Raw genomic sequence first — 22870 nt, 5'->3', positions numbered from 1 at the left:
AAGAAAAAATCTTGCTAAGTAGGGTGTGGTGTTTGTGCCTGTAATTCCAGCATTCTGGGAGACCGAGGCAAGAGGACTATAGGTTCAAATCCAGCCTAGGTAACTTAGCAACTTATCGAGAACCTATCTCAAAATAAAGTAATAGGAATAAAAAAATAAGGGCTGAAGGTGTAGTTCAGTGTAAAGGTCTTATGTTTAACCCCCAGTACTACACACATACACACACAGACACACAGACACACAACTCTTGCTAAATTGGGCCTGGTGGTGGTGGTGCATGTCTGCAGGCCTGGGTACCTGCCTGGAGGCTGAGGCATGAGGACTGTTTGAGCACGGGAGTTGAAGGGAACCCAGCAAGACCTACATCTCTTAAAAGAGAAAGGACAGAAGGGAGGAAGGAAGGAAGGAAGGAGAAGGGGAAGAGAGAGGAGGAAATGGAAGGGAAGGGGAAGAGAGAGGAAGAAATGGAAGGGAAGGGGAAGGAAGGGGAGGGGAGGGGAGAGAGAGGAGGAAATGGAAGGGAAGAGCAGGAAAGAGGACAGAAACAAAAGCATGGCTGGCATCTGTGTTCCGATTCAGGGAGAACTGGCATCTTTGCTATGTTGTGATCAAATCTGCAAACATACATCTTTAATTGTTTTTCTACCACACATTCATTGGTACTACAATAAGTGGATTTTAAAGAACATTGTACTTTTAAGTACTTGTTTCTGGTATATAAAAATGCATTTGGTTTTTGTATATTGATTTTGTATCCAGCAACCCTTTTGAATTATCCTATGTATCTGAACAATTTATCTGTTGGTTTTTGTTTTCTACATAAATAATCATACCATGTGTGAAGCATTTCAGTTTTGTGTTTTCCTGTTTAATTCTTAGATTTTAAAAATTTCTTCCATTTAGAAATTTAAGAAAACTTTTAAACTATAAAGAAATAGCCTCAACTATATTCACACTATTAACTAAGGAACTGAATAAAAGCATGTAAAGAAAATTATAAGGAACAACACAAAAACTGGCATTAAGTTACTGCACTTTCTGTTTTGACTGATTTCTTTTTCTTTTTTTGGGGGGGGGTTATCGGGGATCGAACTCGGGACCTTGTACTTGCAAGGGAGGTGACGGAACCACTGAGCTAAATCCCTGGCCCTTGACTGATTTCTCAAAGAACTTTAGGATGACCAGGCTCTGCCAGGTAGCCCCATTCGGTCACTGACCAATGGCCACGACGTCTCCCTCTCGCCTACGTCAGACTCTGACAGTGTGGAGTGTTGGTTATCTTCGTAATACTGTTTTAGCTTTTCATCCTAGTTAAGGTAATGTGGAAAGAGACTATTTTTGTTACATTCAGTCTCCAAATCTAGAGTTGTCCTCACTCTGTCTGGTAGAACTTTCATTTTATTTTCCATTTTCTCCCCCAAGGACTTTTCTCTCTTAATGTTTTTTCCCCCTTCTCTCAAACCCCACAATGTAACTGCCTTCTACATGCCAAAAATTCTTAAATGTCCTGAACTCACTTACAAAGTACCACTAATACATATAGGAGAACATCTTCCCTTAAGATAAGAATGCATTGATTTTAAATTAAATAATACATTCATAAATGTATTGTGTAAGCATAGCAACTTACTACTTTTTTATTTTGCTTTTTTTGAGACAGGGTCTCACTATGTATTTCAGGCTGGTCTTGAACTATGTAGCCTGGGCTGGCCTGGAACTCATAGGAATCCTCCTGCTTCAGCCTCCCAAGTGCTGGGCTTACAGGCATGTGTCAACATGCCTGGCTCCTACTTTGATTAGTTTAAAAAGTAACACAAGAACATATTAGCAGGACTGACCACTCAATATCAGATTATATTACAGTGTATTAGGATAAAGGGAATTCATGAATAATTAAATTGAACATGAAGTTCCACTAAAGACTGATTTATGATAAAAACTGTACATAATGATATGGTTAAACTACTAGGAACGGTTATGAAAATTATTTACCATCATAATCTTTACTGTAACTATACTGGACTAAGAATACATCTGAAAACTATAATTGGGATTTTCATAGGCTTTTATCACAACTGTCCACATGATGCATCAGTTGAAATCTTTCATTATTGCTTAAGAAATCAAATTTCCTCCCTGTGGAGTTAAATTTACTTTTGAATTTGTAAATATTTACAATTTTGGGGGGTTCACGATATTGTAATTCTGTAATATGTGTAATAGAATTTGGCAAGAACATATTATTCTCATTTCTTTGCTCTACATACTGGCTGCAAGCGACAGTTTAAATTTCATTATAAGGCTATGAAAATCCTTTTCTTCCACGTGTTTTAAAATCAGAATGATAATTATTATTTGGATCTTAATAAAGTAGCAAAAGATGGGGGATTATTTGTTTTTATTTTACAAAACTTCTGAAGTTTTTATTTTATATTAGTACATGTTTGCAGTATATAAGGACTGCATTCCTTGTGGGGAGTTGGTACATGTACATAATACATCTTAATTCTTTTTTCACAGGATGGGGATTATTTCCCAAAGAATATCAAATATATTCTTGGTCAATACTGTAGGTAGATGGCCACTATCATTTTATTTCCATTCCACACAGAACATTTATGGTCACACTGATGGGAAACACCTGTGAATACACTTGTAAGCTTAACCTGATCATGAAGGATGGAGAATATTGGCTTCTGAAAATGACATGTATAGAGGCAGTCAGATTTCAATGCTTTGGGGCCAAAATTTCTATCCATCATTAGAAACACAGGGTTGTGGAAAACTAAAAGGAATTGTACATTAAGGAAAGCCTATTGTATCAAGATAAAGGTACTTTATGAATCCCAATAATAAAACATTCTATAATTGATTAGTAGAAAAATTCATTTAAAAATTATACTAAAGGGGTTAAGAAATTATAAATCCTTACTTTGATTTAATACTAAAAATTTTAATCATATGAAAAATAGTTACCTTTCCTTGCTTAATAGTAATGTAGTCCTATCTTCTATTGAAAACAGAACTTGAGACTCTTCTGTAAATATTATACTAGTAGAATAAAAGAAGAAGGGGTGAAGAGTAAAAAACTAGTAGAGAAATAAGATAAAGTAGGGAGAAGACAGGACCTTGACAACTGCCAGAAGGAAAAAAAATTGACTCTGAGTTTCTTATCTTATTAACAAACACAAAGAGGACAGCGTGACTGATTATGAGCCCCTGCATTGGACAGAACTGCTCTGGATGCTGGTGTCTTTGGCTAGACTTCATACAGCACCAAAGAGTGACTCAGAGGTGATGTGTTTCAGGTAACTTGATGGTCTATCGAGAGCCTGCTTGTTCACAGGAGAAAAATCACATGTGAAGGAGAGGGACGGGCTGTACACTCTTTAGGCAATTATTGTAACTTTTGCCCAACAATAATTTCACACCAGAAAGTCTGAGGCCATATTCCCTAATAAGGATCTGGGTGACATATTATTTTCTATTTTGGGCATATCTTTATGTTTTAATATGCATTCCAGAAGTTATGAAGCCCAGTCAAGATATGCACCCAAGGGCAAGGGAATAGCTGGGAGGAGGAATGATTAAGATTTTCTTTCTTTCTTTTTATTTTTGGTACTGGGGATTGAACTTAGGACCTTGCACTTTTGAGACAGGTGCAGTGCCACTGAGCTAAATCCCTGGCCCAAGGTTTTTCTTAAATAGTGGATTCACTCCTGTATATGTATGAACAGGTTATGGAAGTGCCAAATCTTTTTTTTCCCGCAGTACTGGGTGGGAATTGAACTCCAGCTAGATCTCCAGTATTTTTAAATTTTTTAAAATTTTGAGGTGGGTCCTGCTAATTTGCTCAGTCTGTCTTTGAACTTGTGATTTTCCTGCCTTGTGATTCTCCTGCCTCAGCCTCCGGAGTGGCTGGGATTATAGGCATGCGCCATCACGCCCAGCTAGAAAGCCTGAATCTGACAGCAGGTGTGGTGGGTTAACTAATGGTCATCCTGGACAGCCCAGCTGAAGAGAATCAGCATGGTTCTGTGTGTGTGTAAGACCCACCTGAGGATTGTTGCCAATAGTGTAAAAAGAGAACTGGAGAGCAAGATTATTTGCTGTGGATTTCCTAGGAGAAGCTTGCTGTGGATGGTTTTCCTGATGTGAACGTGGCTGTTCTCATTGTCCAAAGAGGAGCTCCGATTCTCACTGTCGCTGGGAATGGCTGTTGTTCTCATCAGGGGAACCCTGATCTTCACCCTGAGCATGGCTTCCTGGCTCCAGAGCCGATCCCTCAGCCTGATGGCACAGATCCTTCACTCCACCTGCACAGATTTTCTGGCTTCCACCACAGGCCTTTGGGCCTTCCTGGTGCAGAACCTTGATGCAGACAAGCATACGACATTGCTGTGGGCTCTAGGCCTCTGGATGGACTCATGGAGGACCTTGCCTTGGACTCTCAGGCTTCAGCTGGACTTGTGCAGGACATTGCTGTGGGATCCAGGCCCTCAGCTGGATTCTCTGGGTCTCTAGTGCTCAGCTAGATCTCTTACACTCCTCTGCATTTGACTCTTTTGGTGAATATTATAAAATCCTATAAATTATGTGTCCTGTATGAAATCTATTACCTTGCAAACCCTGACTACAAGAGCAGGTCTATAAAACTTCTACCTTACATACTATTCGAGCTATAAAACGTCAATAAGTAGCTCATAGAATACAGAGAATATTTATTTATTGATTTTTTATTTTTATTATGAAGCTAAATTTTTTAAAATTATATTTTTATTAGTGGATGTATGTAATACACAAAGAATGTATTTCATCATAGGGCATTGGTACATGTATATAACACAACCTAGTCCTTTTAACTTCCCTTCCCTTCCCTCCCCTCCCTCCGTCTTCCATCCCTAGATCTCCTTCTCATCTGCAAAAAGTGTAATTTCCTGTTTCCTACTGTCTTTTACTTTACTCTTAAATTTTTTTATATGTTGGGATTCTTGTGTAAAAGAAAGCATGTAAAATTTAAGCTTGTATGTCTGATTTATTTTGCTTAACATTATGATCTTAAAGTGCATCTAGGGCTGGGGATTTAGCTCAGTGGTGCCAACACTTGCCTTGCAAGCACAAGGTCCTGAGTTTGATTCCTGGTACCAAAAAAAAGTGTATCCATTTTCCGACAAATTACTCAAATTTATCCTTCTTAATGGCTGAGTAGTACTCCACTGTATATAAATACATTTTCTTTATTCATTCATCTGCAGATGGACATATAGGTTGTTTCCAAGATTTAGCTGTTGTTGAGTTGTGCTGCTATAAACACAGTTATATGTGTCACTGTCACTGTAACATGATGTCTTTAACTCTTTTGGTAAGATACCCAGAAGAGGCATAGCTGGCTCAAATGGAATTTCTACTTTTAGCTTCTTGAGGAATCTCCATACTTATTTCCATAGTGGCTGTACTAGTTTCCACAGCCACTAAAAAATGTAGAAGGGCTTCTATTTCCCCACAATCTCACCAGCATTTGTTATTTGAAATACAAATTTAAGCAGATAGAATTTAAATTGTAATGTATGCTTCTAGCAATTATCATATTTAAGAAATAATAATGGAAAGTTAAGATTAACAGTGTTTGCTATGTCTCTGGTACAGCACTAATCATGTAACCTGGAACAATCCTTCAAAAAATGTGGTTCATCCTCATTTCCGTGATGAAACTGAGCTCTAGAGAGGTTAATAACAATTTCTAAATGTCATAATGATTAATAAATAAGAACATAAGCTGCACAAAGGCAGAGATTATTTCTTTCTTGCTCCTTTATTCCTATTGTTAGAGCAATGCCTGATACTTAAGAGGCTCCTGATCTGTCTGTTGAACTGGTTGAGTCCAAGTCTCAGGATCTCAAACTCTAGAACACAGGGCTACTAGAACATGAGCCAGTTGATGGTATCAGCTTAAGGCAGCTTGTTTGCTTATTTATTTATTTACTTTTGGTACCGGAGATCGAACACGGGTCCTTCTGCTTGCAAGGCAGGCGGCGGAACCACTGAGCTAAAGCCCCAGCCAGCTTATTTTTTTCTTCATTGAGTAATGAGACCTAGTGCATCTATTTCTTGAGTTAGAACAAGAAATGGGAAAATAACTGCTATGCCAATGTGCATTTTCAGAAGCCAATTTGGTATAACCAAATTTTACAAAATGAGGATAAATGTCCTATAAGTATCATCCTATAAGTATCATATATCAATATATACCAATATTCCCTCCACACCACCTTCCCAACTATAGACTGAGCTGTTTAAAACTCCAGAAAAGTTCAGTTACCCCTTATTGATCAAAGAATAAGGCACCTGAATAACCTAGCAAAAGAACTGCCCCCAGTGGACAGCATTTTTCTTACTGAAAGGCCAACAGTGCACTCAAAAAATAAATAAATATTTAATAAACTTTCCTATTTAATTTGTGTAGACCTTCATTCCCTCCATTCTCTCATTAATTTTCTTATAAAGCTAGATGAAAACCTGTTTTTAGATCTAGATTTCCTGGTTGTTTTTCAAGATGTGCACAGAACACAGTAGTTACCATAGCAGCCATGTCACCAAATAAAATGATGTTCCGCACATCATATGACATGAAAAGTTAATGCAATACAGAAATTATTAATGTCATAGTTTAACAAATAGTTTCAAGATGCATTTCTTTATATTCATAGGTTATCTTTCCTGCTAAGGCAGCACCTTGAGCGTGTCTCGAATGTGGGAAGATGAGGATTTGCTCTCAGCAGACTTTGAACAGCAATCTCTGAAAAGCTATGAAGCAAAACTACTGGAGAAAAGAGCCTCAAGGTGAATGCTTCTAACTTCAGACAGCCAATCAATAGGTCATTTCCTAAACATGAGGCTTCTGTGTAACTGTTTCAGCTCAGTATTTTTAAAAGAGTAATTTAATCCCACACAGTGCAATAAATTTGTTGTAGACTTGGACACAGAAGGCAACACCAGCACCATTTTCACTGTTCTATAACTTGTACCTTTTCCTGAAAGGAGAGAAGGACCAGAAGGATGAGGGGCAGCGCATAGGTCTCAGTGAAACATGTTCACCTGGAAAAGCCACGTTTCTTATCGATAAAGGTGAAGTAGAGAAAATGTCAGGAATCTGGGAGGATGAGCCCTCAAGAAACTGAAATGTAGTATCTAAAATAATTATTAGAAAATTTCTGCATGTTTGGAACAATTTTCCCTTAAAGTTTAAACTTGTATTTTACATACACAAGACAAAACATTGTATTTTAATTAATAATACTTCCCATTATTTCAAAATTTCATTCAATCCATTGAGAGCAGCTGATGTTTTATGATCACAGAGGAAACATCTAACTTAGTCAGACAACTGAATCTTCTGCAAACAGAACTATAAAGAAAGTAGTTGTAGCCTGGTGTGGTGGAGCATGCCTGTAATCCCAGCACTTGGGGGGCTGGGGCAGGATCACCAGGAGTCCAAGGCCGGCCTGGGCTACATAATGAATTCAGGCCAATTTGAACAACATAGGCAAGACCCTGTTCAAGAAACAAATAGAAAAGTAGTTCTAGAAACACAGATTTCAATAAAAGTCACTTTTAATATTTATAACTGGGATTAAGAGTTTTTCTCCTATTACGAGTAGCCTCATAGATAGTCATAACAATGCATAGCTACATATTTAAAAAGAGTATTATTTACTGGAATTTTATCAAATCATATAGCAAGACAAATAAGATGAATCATTATGTAGTAGTAGTGCTCTTCAGTTGAAAAAATTATCCCTAAAAGTGATTGCAATATTCTCACAAGGCAAATTAAAAAGTTCGAATTAAAACTATTTTCACAAGGGGAAGAATCTTCACATCCCATAATTTGTTTTACCACAGTCACTCTTATGTTGCTTAATCATCTCACATGCCAAAAAGAAAAAAAAAAATCCTGTTTATTAGGTCTCTGGTGAAACCTCTTAAGTGTTGAAGTTTTAGGTCCCAGAGCAAGACTCTACAAATTTTAAACCCCTAGAAATGTTGACAGATGCTGAATTACAGGGTTACGTATGGTGCTAAATACACACACTTTAAGTAGGTACTTTTATAAGCAATTCTTATTTAAAACAACTTTGGAATTAAATTCATTTGTGTGTGTGTGTTTTTTTTTTTTGGTATTGGGGATCGAATTCAAGATCTTGTGCTTGTGAGGCAGGCAGCGGAACCACTAAGTTAAATCCCTGGCCCAAAATTAAATTCATTTTTCTTAATAAAACTTTTTCTGCTTAACAAATATTTTCCTCATATTTCTGCATAACTAAGTTGCTTACAATGAGTTGTCTATTTTTTAAAAGTCAAACATGAAGTTTTTCTTTTGGCTAGACTCTAAACTTTCTCTTTTAGAAAAAAAATAATGATACATCACATATACTGGTATAATTCTGATACTTCAGAATGACATATGAAAAATGAAGTTGAATATATAAAAAAACCAAAATTATTTAAAAATAATTTCAAACTTACATAAAAGTTGCAAGATAATGTAGATAACTTCTATCTTTTTTTTTTTGGTACCGGGGATTGAACTCGGGTCTTTGTGCTTACGAGGAGGCGGCAGAACCACTGAGCTAAATCCCTGGCCTGATAACTTCTATCTTTTACCCAGATTCACCATTTTAGAAAACATCATGTTTATGATTTACTCTTTCATACTGTAAAAACATATGTATGTATATGAATTTTTAACATTACTTGAGAGCAGATTGTAAACGCCATGCCATTTAGTTTGTATTTCCTAAAGACAAGGAAATTCTCTTCTGCAGCCACATTAGTTACTGAGCTCAGCTTTGACACTGATACAATAACTTTTACTCCTCTATTTCAATGTCAATTTTGCCAGATGTCCTTACAGCCTTCTTTATTCTCTAGCAGAGTCTAGTCCAGGATCACACACTGAAAACTGTTAAGATTTAATAATCGTTTCCTTTTTCTTTTATACATTTCTATAGAATTTTAAAATAGTTTTATTTGGTGTCTTTATAGGGTGATTTTATTTAATTTCAATCTGAAACTTCAAAAGGAGAAGACTAATTCTATCACTAAGTTTTGTGATTTTCTTAGTAAACCTTCTTAGTAAAAACACAAGAATATGAGTAAAATATGCCTGGCTAAGTTTACATATTGACTATTGAATGATTATATTACATCCTCATGCTCTGCATTTTTAAAATTAGTTTTCTTGGTACATTTTAGGTATACAATATAATGACGTTCATCATTGGGAATTTGCACCTTTACATAATCTATCGTGGTTCTTATTTTTTCCCCATTCCCCTGCCCTCCCTTCAACCTCTCCACTCTATTTACACAACTGAAAGTGTAAATAAGGACTAAAAGGTATAACAGGTAATGTGAAATAGGAAGAAAAGGGGCTAAGGGGAAGGGGAAGTGGGAGGGGTAGGGGAAAGGAAAGAAGGGAATGGGATTAATATGAGAAAAGGAAAAAAATGCTTTGCATTTTATTACTAAAGAAGCTTTCAACCCCCCAAAGAAGGAAATTCATTGCTATCTCAACATATGTCTTTCTGCTATTTGGATGTTAGTTCTTGGAGGGTTAACTGCAGTGAAATTAAAATCTTCCAAATTTTCTACTTACTAGGAGTTTCAGTAAGAGAGTTGATGGAGAAGAGATAGAAATCAGTGATTAAAGTGAAGTTTCCAAAATATTTGAGGCTTATATTTAACTACGATAATTTTTCTATGCTCATTAGAAAATATAGAATTAAATGCATACTTTGATGCTGAAGGCTAAAAATTGTGTATACAGCTGAACTGAAGGGGCTTGAAATTTAAGATCTATTTCTGGTTACTCTTATCAATATGCTTGAAACTCTGGATAAGCTATTTAACTTTGATTTGTCCCAATTTCTCTATTCCTAATGGTAGAAAGAATATTGTTTACTACACAGACTATGAGACAGTATCTACTGGAATTGGAATATGAAATGTAGAAAAGAAGCACAAGCATATAGTACTATACTCATCATAAATGACGTGTCCAGAAGAACAAAGAAAGGACATTACTATTCTAGTTATGTTATAGGAAAAAAAAAAAAGAAAAACACACAGAAGAAAACCTAAATCACTGATAATCTTAGCAGTCATAACAAACAGAGAAAATATCTTTTAAATATTAAAATAAAAACATTCAAATAAAGAAATCTTCAGATACACAAAACCTGAAAGTGTTGTGAACCGGTCTGTACTATAATTCAGCTGAAAGTGAATCTACAGGAAGAAATCCCCAGGAGCAGAAATAGTAAATATGAGGGTAAAAATTAAAGATGAATATGTTTTCTGCTGTTAATTTATTCAAAAGTACAATGAATTTTTGGGATATGCTGGAGATTGAACCCAGGGCTTCATACATGCTACCACTGAGCTCACAATCTCACAACTGAATCTTTAAAGCAAAAATCCTAACAATGTATGGTGTGTTTTAAAAGTATATTAGTGTAAAATATTTATGACAGTAATCTAGCAAAGGATAGGGGCTGAATGAAACTTAAGCCTCTTACATTTTATATAAAATGTACAATATTAGCCCTAAGTAGATACGATTAGGAAGAAATCAATGAACCCTAAATCCTGAAAGAAACCACTAAAAAAATTTTAAAAGGCCTTGCTAAAATGACCTCAGAACAATTAAAATAAAATATAAAAAGATATTTAACTTAAAAGAACACAGAAAAGGAGAAAGAGCCAAAAAACAAAAACAAAAAAACCCTGACTAGACAAATGATGGAATAAAGGACATAAACAACCATGTCCATTATTACATGAAATTTGAAAGGAGGAGTCACTCCAATTAAAACTAAAATTAAAGACTACAACATAAATGTTGGTGGGGATATGGAGCAATTTAAACTCTCATACATTATATGAATATAAAATGGTACAATTATTTTGGGAAATTATTGACAGTTTTGTGGTTGTTATGGTTTAGTTTGTTTGATTGACTTTCTGAGACAAGGTCTTGCTATGTAGCCCAGGCATTGAATTCATGATCCTCCTGCCTTAGCCTCAAAGTGCTGATATTACATGAGTGTTCCATGATTCAGGGCTTGTCAGTTTTTAATAAAATGAGGCATATATATTAATTCCATAATTCAGCATTTCCACTCCTAGCCATGGACACAACAGAAAATGAACATCTACGTGTGTGTGAAACTATTCATAGAAGTTGTTCCACAAAAGCCAGAAAGTATACATTACCTAAATGTCCATAAAGAGAAGAATGGAATCTGGGTGTGGTGGTGCACACCTGTAATCCCAGCACTCAGGAGGTTGAGGCAGGAGGATCATCTTGAGTTTGAGGCCAGCCTGGGCTCCATAATGAATTCAAGACCAGCCTGAAGTATACAGTGAGACCCTCTCTCCAAAGAGAAGAATGGCTAGACAAATTGTGACACAGTCACAAAATGAATGATATTTAGTAATTTAAAATAATGAAGTAGTGATATGTATATCAGTCTGGATGAATCTTGCAAACATTATATTAGGTGAAAGAACTTAAACACAAACGAGTACATGACATACATACCACTTAAGAGAACTTTAAGAACAGACAAAGGAAAAATTCTACGGAGATAAAAATTAGAGAACAGAACAGAGATTGAAAGACAGCAGGGAGTGGGAGGAAACTGACTAGAAGGAGATAAGAAGAAAATTTTAGGGGTGATGGAAGTAGTCTAGATCTTCATTAGGATGGTGTCTACAATGAGTTGCTATGGGTTGAATGTGTCCCCAAAAGTATATGTTGAAAACTTAATTCTCAATGTAACTGTGTTGGGAGGTGGAAACTAAAGCTAGGGCTCTGCTCTCATAAATGACAATATGCTTGAAACTCTGGATAAGCTATTTAACTTCGATTTGTCCCAATTTCTGTATTCCTAATGGTAGAAAGAATAATGTCAAGTGCTTGAGGCTGTGAGTTCACGGTCTTGCTCTCTCTGGCCCTCTCTTTGCCCCTAAGCCATAGGATGATGGAGGAAGAAGGCTCTTGTCAACAAGGCCCCTTGGTCTTGGACTTCCCAAACTCTACAACAGTGAGCCAATACACTTCTGTTCCTTATAAACTACCTAGTCTGCATATTCTGTTACAGCAGCACAAAAAAAGGCTAAGACATGGATATATGTATGTTTCAAAACTCAACAATTTGAAAACTGAAGACCTAAAAAAAAAAAAAGAAAAGAAAACTGAAGACCTGATCTGCTGCGACCAGCGCAGACAAGCTGAGACCTGGGGAGCTGGGTCGGGGTGGGGTGCGGTGGGAGGTTGCGAACAGAAGAGACATGACGTAGAGAGAAAGTCTGGGACCGGGTGGGACGCAGCCCCCGATGGAGAAACTGCAACCCAGCGCCTGATCAGCGTGTTATTTTATAGTTTCAAGGGGGAAGTGCTAGGGGCGAGTTCAAAAAGGTAAGGACACTGTGTTCTGCTGAGAATACGGAAAGCGGAACATTCTCAGAACCAGCCATGCTGCGGTTTGTTATCTGGACCACTGAGAGCCTCACAATGTTCCTCTTCCCACCTGAGCTGAAGGTCACAGCTGTAAACAGGAAATGTCTCTGGCCCTTCATGTTTTCAGAGTTAGCTCTGCTCAGTATACAAATCTGAAGACCCTCAGCTCAGTTGCTCTCCACACTGATCACTTTATTATATGCAAAATTTATATCTAAAAAACAATAAAAACATCAAAAAGGTACCATATTCAATAATACAAACAATGATAGAGGTATCATAACTCATAAGGACTCATAACAATATTTCATTCATATCACTGAGTAAAATCATTGCCTTAGGACCTATTTTTTCATCTTTATGCAAAATCATTGGGCTACTCATGAACTAGATCCTCTTGGAAGCAGGAGAAACTAAGGTAACCAGGCCATACCAGTCCTTTTTTTTTTTCCTCATCTTCGATGATTTAAATTTAGCAAAAGAATATGTTTACAATTGGATGGTGTTTCTACCTTGGAAAGATAGATCCATCTACTAATTTGTAGAGACAAATCTAAAAGCAACGCTATCCAGATTACAAAAGCAATTTTCCATTAAAGATGAGACATTCTAAGCATGTATCCTTGGTGGCTCTTCAAGTAAAAACTTGGCAGGTCGATACTGTGTTAAGGACAACATTTACAGGTAACGTCGGCAGTTGCGGTACTTGTGAACTTGTCAATGACAGAGAGTATTTTACTGCTAAAGGATTGGCATAGCTTCCAGAGAATGTTGAAAATTATAGTTCCCAAAAGGACAGTCCAGTAAAAATTCATCAACCCTTTTTTATTATATAGAATACTAATATGAGTCATTACATCCCAAGGTGACAGAACTAATGGGCACATAATAATAATTAAAATTCTATGACATTTTACCAAGATATATGACAATGGAGTAAGAAAAATAGGTAATGTTTTCTATGAATAAAAGGAGACAACATAGAATTTTTAATGTGGGTGGATACAAACAATACATGAGATTCAAATATAGTTTGGTACTAAACTCAAAAAAGTTTCAAATAAACTGTTAAGTTGGAAGATTCTTTCATGGAAGGACTAAATGAATTAATCTCCAATTTTCTCCTAGTTTTACAAAAGGAAATGGAAAGTAGTTGTTCTTGCTAGTATTGGCTTCCCATCCAAGTTGAAACAGTTTACAATTACTGATTTAACTACATTTTAATAATCAAAATAATAATTTTATCAACAGAATAAATTCAACAATCTATTTGGTATCATTTCTCAGATTAAAAAAGATTTGGATTTCTGTCATTTTAAAAAAAATTAATTTTATTGGTACATTTTAGGTATACAATATAATGATATTCATCATTGGAAATTCACACCTTTACATAATCTCTCTTGGTTCTTAGTTTTTCCCCATTCCCCTGCCCTCCCTTCATTCCTCCATCCATCCCTATTTACAAAGACTTTGTTTCCATTTTTTCATTTTCTCATATTAGTTCCATTCCCCTCTTTCCTTTCCCCTACCCCATGTACTTCCACTTCTCCTTTGCAACTTTTCTTCCTATTTCACATTATCTATTATATCTTTTAGTCCTTATTTACACTTTCAGTTTCTCACACTAGAGAAACTATTTGGTATTTACACATGTGTGTCCTATTTATTTCACTTGAGTATTGCCTCAATGTGCATCCATTTAGCTATGTCTCTAATTTCTCATTTTTTATGACCTATTAGTATTCCATTTTATTAAAAAAACCCCCACATTTTCTTGATCCAGCTTCCAGTTGATGGGCATTTGGGTTGCTTCCAAGTTTTAGCTATTACACATTGTGCTGGTATGAACATGGGCACACATATATCACTGTGGTATGATTCTTTTAAATCTTTGGGGAAGATACGCAGCAGGGGAATAGCTGAGTCAAATGGGACTTCCAGTCCTAGTTCTCTGAGGCATCTTCCACAGTGGTTGCAGCAGTCTACACTCCCACCAGGAGTGGAGCAGGGTTCCTCTTTCCCCACAGCCCCATCAGCATTTGTTATTGGTTGATTTCATGATAGCAGCCATTCTTTCTGGTGTGAGGTGGAATCTCAGCATTGTTTTCATTTGCATCTCTCGAATGACCAGTGACGTTGAACATTTTTTCCTATATTTATTTGCTATTTCTACTTCTTTGTCTGAGAAATGTCGGTTCATTCCAGATGCCCATTTTTGGATTGGGTCTTTAAATTTGGGAGGTCTGATGTTTTTAAGGTTTTTTTTTTTTTTTTTTTTTTTTGGTACCAGGGATTGAACTCAGGTCCTTGAGCTTGCGCAGCAGGCAACAAAACCACTGAGCTAAATCCCCAGCCCTTTTTTTTTTTTGTACTGGGGATTGAACTTGGGTCCTTGCGCTTGCGAAGCAGGTGGCGAAACCACTGAGCTAAATCCCCGGCCCTTTAAGCTCTTTATAGATACTGGATAGTAGACCTTTGAGGAACAGCAGGTGAAAATTTTTTCCCACATTCATTGTGGTTTGTCTCTTCACACTGTTGTTGGTTTTTCTTGCTGTGCAGAAGCTTTTTAATAAGAAGAGATCCCACTTGTTGATTGTTTGTGCTAGTTCATGGGCAACTGGGGTTTTGTTCATGAAATCTTTTCCTACACTGATGTCTTCAAGTGTTCTACCCAACCTCTGTTCCAGCCAGCAGTTCAGCATTTCTGTTTTAATATTTAGATCTTTCATCCATTTTGATTTTAGTTTATTGCACGGTAAGAGATATAGGTCTAGTTTTAATCTTTGGCAAGTTGAAACCCAATTTTTCCAGCACCGTTTATAAAGAGGCTATCTTTCCTCCAGTGAGAGTGTTTGGCTCCTTTGTCAAAGAGGAGGTGGCTGAGTGTGTCTGGAGATGTTTCTGCATCTTCTAATTTGTTCCACTGGTCTTCAGGTCTGTTTCTTTGCCAGCACCATGGTGTTTTTGTCACATTAGCTTTGTAGCATAGTTTCAAGTTGGGGGTGGTGATACCCCCTGCCATGTCTCTGTTGCCTAGAATTGCTTTTGCTCTTCTAGGTCTCTTCTTGTTCCAAATGAATTTTTGGATTGTTTTCTCAAGGTCCATGAAGTATGCTGCTGGGATTTCAATTGGAATTGCATTGAATCTATATAGTAGTTTTGGAAGTATGCCCATTTTCACTATGTTGATTCTTCCTACCCAGGAGCAAGGGATGTCTTTCCATTTTCTGATACCATCTTCAATCTCTCTTTTCAGAGTGCTATAGTTTTCAGAGAAGAGATCTGTGATATCTTCTGTTACGTTGATTCCTAGGTATTTCAGTTTTTTGGATGCTACTGTGAAAGGAACTGTTTGCCCTGTTTCTCTCTCAGTGAGTCTGGTGTTTGTGTAGAGGAAAGCTACTGATTTTCATGTGTTGTTCTTATATCCAGATACTTGACTGAATTTGGTTATTAAGTCTAGAAGTCTTTTGGTGGAGTTCTTGGGTCTTCTATATAGAGTGTCATGTCATCAGCAAATAATGACAATTTGACTTCTTCATTTCCTATCTTTATTCCTTTTATTTCTTTCTCTTGTCGAATTGCCTTGGCTAATGTTTCCAAGACTATATTGAACAGGAGTGGTGATAGTGGACATCCTTGTCTTGCTCCTGATTTTAGTGTGAAGGATTTCAGTTTTTGACCATTTAGTATGATATTGGCTGTTGGTTTTTCACAGGTGGCTTTTATTAGATTGAGGTAGAGACTGTCTATTCCAATTTTTTTCTAGGGTTTTATCATAAATGTGTTGGATTTTGTTCAATGCTTTTTTTGCATCTATTGAGATGATCACATGGTTTTTGTCCTTGGCTCTATTGATACAGTGTATTACACTGATTGATTTGCATATGTTGAACCATCTCTGCATCCCTGGGATGAATCCAACTTTGTCAGGGTGTATGATGTTCTTGATGATATCTTCTGCATTCTCTTTGCCAGTATCTTATTAAGGATTTTTGCATCTATGTTCATTAGTGAGATTGGCCTATAGTTCTCTTTTTTGTTTGGGTCTTTCTGTGCTTTGGAGATCAAGGTGATGTGGCTTCCAGGAATGAATTTGGGGGTATTGCTTCCCTTTCAATTTCATTGAACATTTTAAACAGTAGTGGCAGTAGTTCCTCTCTAAATGTCCTGTAGGATTCTGCAGCAAAGCCATCAGGACCCAGGCTTTTCTTAGTTGGTAAGTTTTAAATTACATTTTCAATTTCATTGATTAATATTGGTTTGTTTAGAATTTTTAGGTCTTCTTTGTTCAACATTGGTAATTCATATGTATCTAGGAATCTGTCCATTTCTTCTGTGTTGTCCATCTTATTGGCGTATAGGTTCTGGAAATAGGTATTGATGATTCTCTGGATTTCTGCTGGGTCCGTTGTAATTTCAATTTCATGCTTTTCATTCCTAATTACATGGATTTGGGCCTTGTCTTTCCTTTTTCTCATGAGGTTGGCTAAGGGTTTGTCAATGTTGTTTATTCTTTCGAAGAACCAACTCTTGGCTTCATTGATTTTTTCTATCATTCTCTTAGTCTCCATTGCATTGATTTCTGTTCTGATCTTTATAATTTCCTCCCTTGTATGAGCTTTGGGTTTGTCATGCTCTTCTTCTTTTAGAAGCATGAGGTTCAGTATCAGGTTGATTAATTGTGCTCGCTCTGTTTTCCTAATATGAGTATTCACTGCTATGAATTTCCCTCATAAGACTGCTTTCATTGTGTCCCATAGATTCTGATATGTTGTACTGGCACTGTCAATACAATGACAATTGTATTTAATTGTAGGAACTGATTTCTTCTTTAATTTCCTCTTTGACTCATTGGTTATTCAGAAGTGTACTGTTCAATTTCCATGTGTTTATGAAATTCTTGTGGTTTCTTTTGCTATTGATCTCCAATTTCATCATGCTATGGTCTGATAATATACAGGGGATAATTTCAGTTCCTTTGCACTTACTTAAACATGTTCTATGAGTGAGTATGTGGTCTATTTTGGAGAATGACCCATGTATAGCTGAAAAGAATGTGTATTCTGATTTTGTGGGGTAGAACTCTCTGTAAAATCTGTTAAGTTCATTTGTTCAAGAGTTCGATTGAGTTCTAGTATTTCATTGCTTATTTTTTGTCTAGTTGATCTATCTATTTGTGACAGTGGGGTATTGAGGTCCCCCACTACCACTGTATTAGTGCTTATTTGATTTTTCATGTCTGTTAGTATTTGTTTTATATAGTTGGGCACACTAGTGTTTGGTGCAAATATGTTTATGATTATCATCTCTTCCTCTTGGATTGTTCCCTTTACAAGGATGTAGTGTCCTTCTTTGTCTCTCTTAATCAGTGTTGGTTTGAAATCCACTTGATCTGCAAAGAGGATAGGTACTCCTGGTTTTTTTCAGGTTCCTGTCACATGGAGTATTGTTTTCCACCCTTTAACTTTCAGTCTATGAGTTTCTTTTTGAATTAAGTGTGTTTCTTGTATGCAGCATATTGTTGGATCTTGCTTCTTGACCCATTCTTCCAGTCTATTTCTTTTGATTGGTGAATTAAGACCATTAACATTGATGGTTATAACTGATACGTATTGACTTATCACTGTCATGACTTTTTCTTTTTGTTGGATTATCCCCCTTTACATTTAATTTATTGTCATGCCTGATGGATTCATTCTGCTGGGCTTCCTGGAGTTGAGATCCTCATTTTGTTTTTCTAGGATATCGTCTAACATTTTTTGGGGTGCTGGTTTGGTATTCATGAAGTTCCTAAGGTGCTCTTTGTCATGAAAGTATCTTATTTCTCCATCAATTTTGAAAGATAGTTTTGCAGCATACATCAATCTGGGTTGGAGGCTGTTTTCCTTTAGGGCTTGAGATAAGTCACTCCAAGATCTTCCTGTCTTGAGAGTTTGTGTTGAGAAGTCTGCTGTGATTCTGTTGGGCTTTCCTTTGTATGTGATGTTTCTTTTCTCTAACTGCTTGTAGAATTTTGTTGGGTTTCTGGAATCTTAACTATTACATGCCTATGTGTAGTTTTTTTTTTGATAAAAGTTAGTTGGAATCTTATATGCCTCACTTATCTGTATTTCAAGTTCTTTTCCCCTGCTTGGGAAGTTTTCTGCCATCACTTCTGTGAACAGTGTTTTTATGTCATCTGCACGTTCTCCTGTTTGTTCATTGACTCTGATCAGTCTTATGTTATTCTTCTTTGCATTGTCTAGCAGCTGCTGGATTGATTTCTTGTGGTCCCTTACTATTTTATTTTATTTTATTTATTTTTTTCATACTGGGGATTGAACTCAGGTCCTTGCGCTTGCACAGCAGGCGGTGAAACCACTGAGCTAAATACCCAGCCCACCTTACTATTTTAAAGACATTTTTCTTTTACTGGTCACTAATTGCAATCTTATCTTCTATATCTGAAATTCTGTCCTCACATATGCTCATTTTGCTGCATAAACTTTCAGTGGAGATTTTAATCTGCTGGAAATCTGTTTGCATCTGTTTTATGGATTTCATTTGTTTCCTATGTTGGGATTCCATCATGTTCCTCAGTTCCTCTATTTTTTTATCTGTGTCCTCTCTAGATTTATTAATCATGTCTTTCACTATGGGCAGAGTCTCTGCTGTCATCTGAGCAATTATTTCTGATTTCCTTTTTTCCAGATCTTCTTTCGTTGCCAGTTTGTGGAGTCCAGGTAGTTGAGTATCAGATTGTTGCTTTAGGTAATCTGGAAGTCTGGTTTTGAGACTTGTTTATGTGTCTTCTCATTTCACCAGGTGGGGGCTTGGGTTGGGAGGGGAGGGGGAGGGTTGTGAGCTGCTGGCGCCCAAGCAGCTCACTTCCCCGTTGCTGGGGGGCAGTGGTATGGCAGCCTGGAAGATTCACCTTGTCTGCACTGGGGGCGGCTCTGCTCCTCAGTGCTGGGGGTGGTGGTCTCTGTCATCTTTTATTTTATCATGCTACTTTCAGAGTTGGGAGCAAATTACATTGGATACTCTTTAGAAAATTGAACAAATTTAGCAAAATTACCTCGTGAATGTTATATTTCCAACAATTTTACATGGAGTTTAAGGTAAGAGCGCTGCTCTATGTGTGTTGGCAGTAGGATGACAAAATGATTAGTGCATGTACTAGTTAACTCATCAATAGTCAACCTTTCTGAAAGTTTGTTCAATAGAACTCAAGTATTTTTTTGTTTTGAGGCAGGGTCTCACTATGTAGTTCAGGCTGGCCTTGAACTCATTTTTTTGCCCCAGGTGGCCTCAAACTCAGGTCATCCTCCTGCCTCAGCCTCCTGAGTGCTGGGATTACAGGCATGCACCACCATGCCTGCTCAAAGATGTTGACAGAGGTTGATTCAAAGTTCCTGGCCGAAGTTTAGGAAAGGCTCCTAATTGCAGCCTTTCTCAGATGTGTCAGTATGCTAATACACACTGAGGTAGACAGAAGGAGGTTTTCAATTGTGTATCATCTCCCAGACATATTTAATCAATGAGTTTGTCTTGGGATAGTTTTCTGGGTTTTACTGTACAAACCATACTTTGGAACATTTTGATCTAGAGGTATGACAGATATGAACCTAGAAGTACAGCAGCTCAAGAAAGGAGAGAACAAAAGGGAGAAAGAGTAACTATTTCTTAGGCCACACTTCTAAGTGCTAACTGCTTTAAATGTAAAATATTCTTACTAGCTGTAACTTTGTATGAGTTCCGTAATTATTGCACTGAGAATTAAAGTAAAGTATAAGCACTGTGCTTAGCACATAGATCTGCTTAACAATTGAGATCAGCTGTTATTATTTGAATATTTTGGTACAACTTACATAAATTAGATGCTTTTATTTGGTCATAAGGAAGACATTCATTCCTACCCTAATTCACTGTTGTACTTTCACAATATTAATTTCCAAGTGAAAGATTCTGAGATTTGCTCATAAGATGTCTGCTTGCCTTTACTTGCATTTAGATTGTCCAAGAGGCCATCATTGGAACATTCTGGTACTATAGTTCCACTGAACAATACAGGCATTAGTGTAGCAGGTGGTTGTTTCTGGTTATCTTCACATATATTATCAGAGCCTGTACTTAAAACAAAGCAGTATGGCTGGTAAGGCAGAAGCCATCATCTCTAAATTACAAACACAGAAAATGAGGTCCATAGAATTTAAATGAACTGTTGAAGATCACAGAATTGGCAAGTGACAGCGACTGGACTCACATCTATATTTTCCTTACTTTCTCACTATGTTCAACAAAGATACTTGAGTCCTAAACCCCATATTGGCTTCACATTTTCTTTGTTTGGGGAGTATACAGTGGGCACTTGTGACTGTTCATCTGCTGCCCAGCATCTGCTTCTTCTTCTGCCTGCAGGGAATACCACAGTGTGTAAGTGGTGGTGGCCAACATGGGGGAAGTTTCATCCTTTAAAATGAGTTACTAATGTACAGGAAAGGGGGTAAGATTTGTTTTTTTCCTGGAGAAAACAATAAAGTAATGGAATATTGCTCGGTAGCACAGAGAGAGCACTGTATTTTCAAATAGCTATTGGAAAGGCATTTGCAGCAGAACCACACAGCCTCAAAGTGGGGAAAGATGCAGAGGCCACGCGATGCTCTCAGCTGGAGTAGAATCACTACCCAACTCCATCTCCTCCAGCCCCAGTTGCCTTTCATCTCATGACTATCAAGTGTTCACCTTAGTGCTTCCTAATGCATGACATCATTTATTTGTTTGGGAATTTAATTAATAGCTTATACTGGCTTTCTTATTTATTGTCCATCTTTTCTGGCTAAATGTGAGCTGCTTCAGGGCAAGAATTTTGCTACGTCTGCTGCTGTGTCCTCTCTCAGTGCCTAGAACAGTTCCTCAGGTAGGCATGCAATGCACATTAGTTGACTGTCTGGTAAAGTCTTCTTAAATAGTGGGAGCTCAATAAATGTTGAACTGAATTAAAAATGAGTAACAGACATTTTCCGAGACATGTTCTTCAAGTGTTACGTTTTCCAGAGAAAAGAATATATTATTATGAAAAATAAAAATATTCTAAAAATTTTAAATGCTTTTCAGAAAATGTTGGTGCTAAGTTCTAAACAGTAAAAATGACAAGATAATGCACATTTTGCATCTAACTTGCTGATAAGCCTGTTATTCTCAGTAACCTAATCATTTCACTGAAATGATCATAAAAAATATGATAGTGAAAAGCTCCCAGAATACAGGAAACAATTTTAACTGTGTATTTGGTTAAAAACTGAATTCAGTGCTGTTTTCTGGCTTTTGTATTAATAACATTCTCACTAAAAAGAGCTATTTATAGTCCACAGAAATATTAAGGAACCATGTATTATTCAGATTTATTTTTGCAAAATGTAGTAAAAAAAGAAATAAGAAACTGTTCGTTATTTTGATTTCTAACATATCATTCTATTGAAGCAGATTTTAAAAAGACATAAACAGAAATGCAACACTCTACATATCTTTCTTTTATTTCCCCAAACAAAAGACCAACCAATGCTACTTGTAACAATATATGGCAGATTTTTGGAATTTGTTCAGGCTGCTGCTTTTAGGGCCTTGTATAATCATTTACACAGTAAAAGGAACTTCATTGTGGCGAAGCCCTGCATTTCAGTAAGTTGTCAAGCCTATACCTTTGCTAGCAAGCTGCTTCAGGTTAGGGACTGTTCAGGTCTTTTTCTTTTCTCCTGTTGTCCTCCCTCCTCACCAGGGGTTAGCTGCCTTGCCTGAGTCATACCTCAGGAAGTGTGAACTATGGCTGTGGAAGATGAGCCTCTGGAAAGAGTGTGGCTTCCATATGTCAGGGAGAAGACTGAGAAGAGTAGAGGAGTAAGCCAACATTCAGATCTCTCTGTAGATCTGAGATAAGATGAATGGGATATGCACACCACAGAGGACTCGGCCGGCCTCCCTCACACCACAGCACAGAGGAGCAACTCCCAGATAATCTGTATCCTTTCTGAATTTGTTGGGCATTTGTTACTATTCTCTGAAAGACTACAAGAAGTGGGAAAACTGGGAAACAGTTAATATTGGCAAGATTGACGCATTAGGCTAACTAGCCTGATGGCAGTAGGGAAGTTGCATAGGAAGAGTCATTAGACCTTCCTGCCTTTAATATTTCATCTTTCATGGACATGTCATATAGTTTGTCAGCAGTCAACAGAAAATATATTACAAAATTGGATATGATGATCACATCCTAATGCAGGGATGTTCAATAATAAAAAAATCCACACCTGTAGTTTCAATACAATGTCGTCCTAAAGAGTACAGATTGTGTGATAACCT

General features: G+C 37.0%; 1 protein-coding gene across 10 annotated transcripts in view; it reads right to left on the bottom strand.

The window, feature by feature from the left end:
- The window catches only part of Arb2a (ARB2 cotranscriptional regulator A), a 437422-nt gene that overhangs the window by 32731 nt on the left and 381821 nt on the right, over positions 1-22870 (bottom strand). The window contains exon 11 of one of the 10 annotated variants that reach the window (XM_013071101.3): positions 12-20926. The exons of the other annotated variants lie outside the window; for them this stretch is intronic. Coding sequence (XP_012926555.1) covers positions 20808-20926 — 119 coding nt within the window. The 3' untranslated portion in view covers positions 12-20807. Of the gene's footprint in view, positions 1-11; positions 20927-22870 lie in introns of those variants that run through there. 10 annotated transcript variants of the gene reach the window in all.

Source organism: Heterocephalus glaber, unplaced genomic scaffold (assembly GCF_053883595.1).
Source record: "Heterocephalus glaber isolate CG9 unplaced genomic scaffold, H.glaber_assembly_v1.0 deba00001465, whole genome shotgun sequence".
NCBI classification, from domain to species: domain Eukaryota; kingdom Metazoa; phylum Chordata; class Mammalia; order Rodentia; family Bathyergidae; genus Heterocephalus; species Heterocephalus glaber.
The sequence above is the reverse complement of the archived record's forward strand: the minus strand, read 5'-3'. Positions and strand labels throughout refer to the sequence as shown.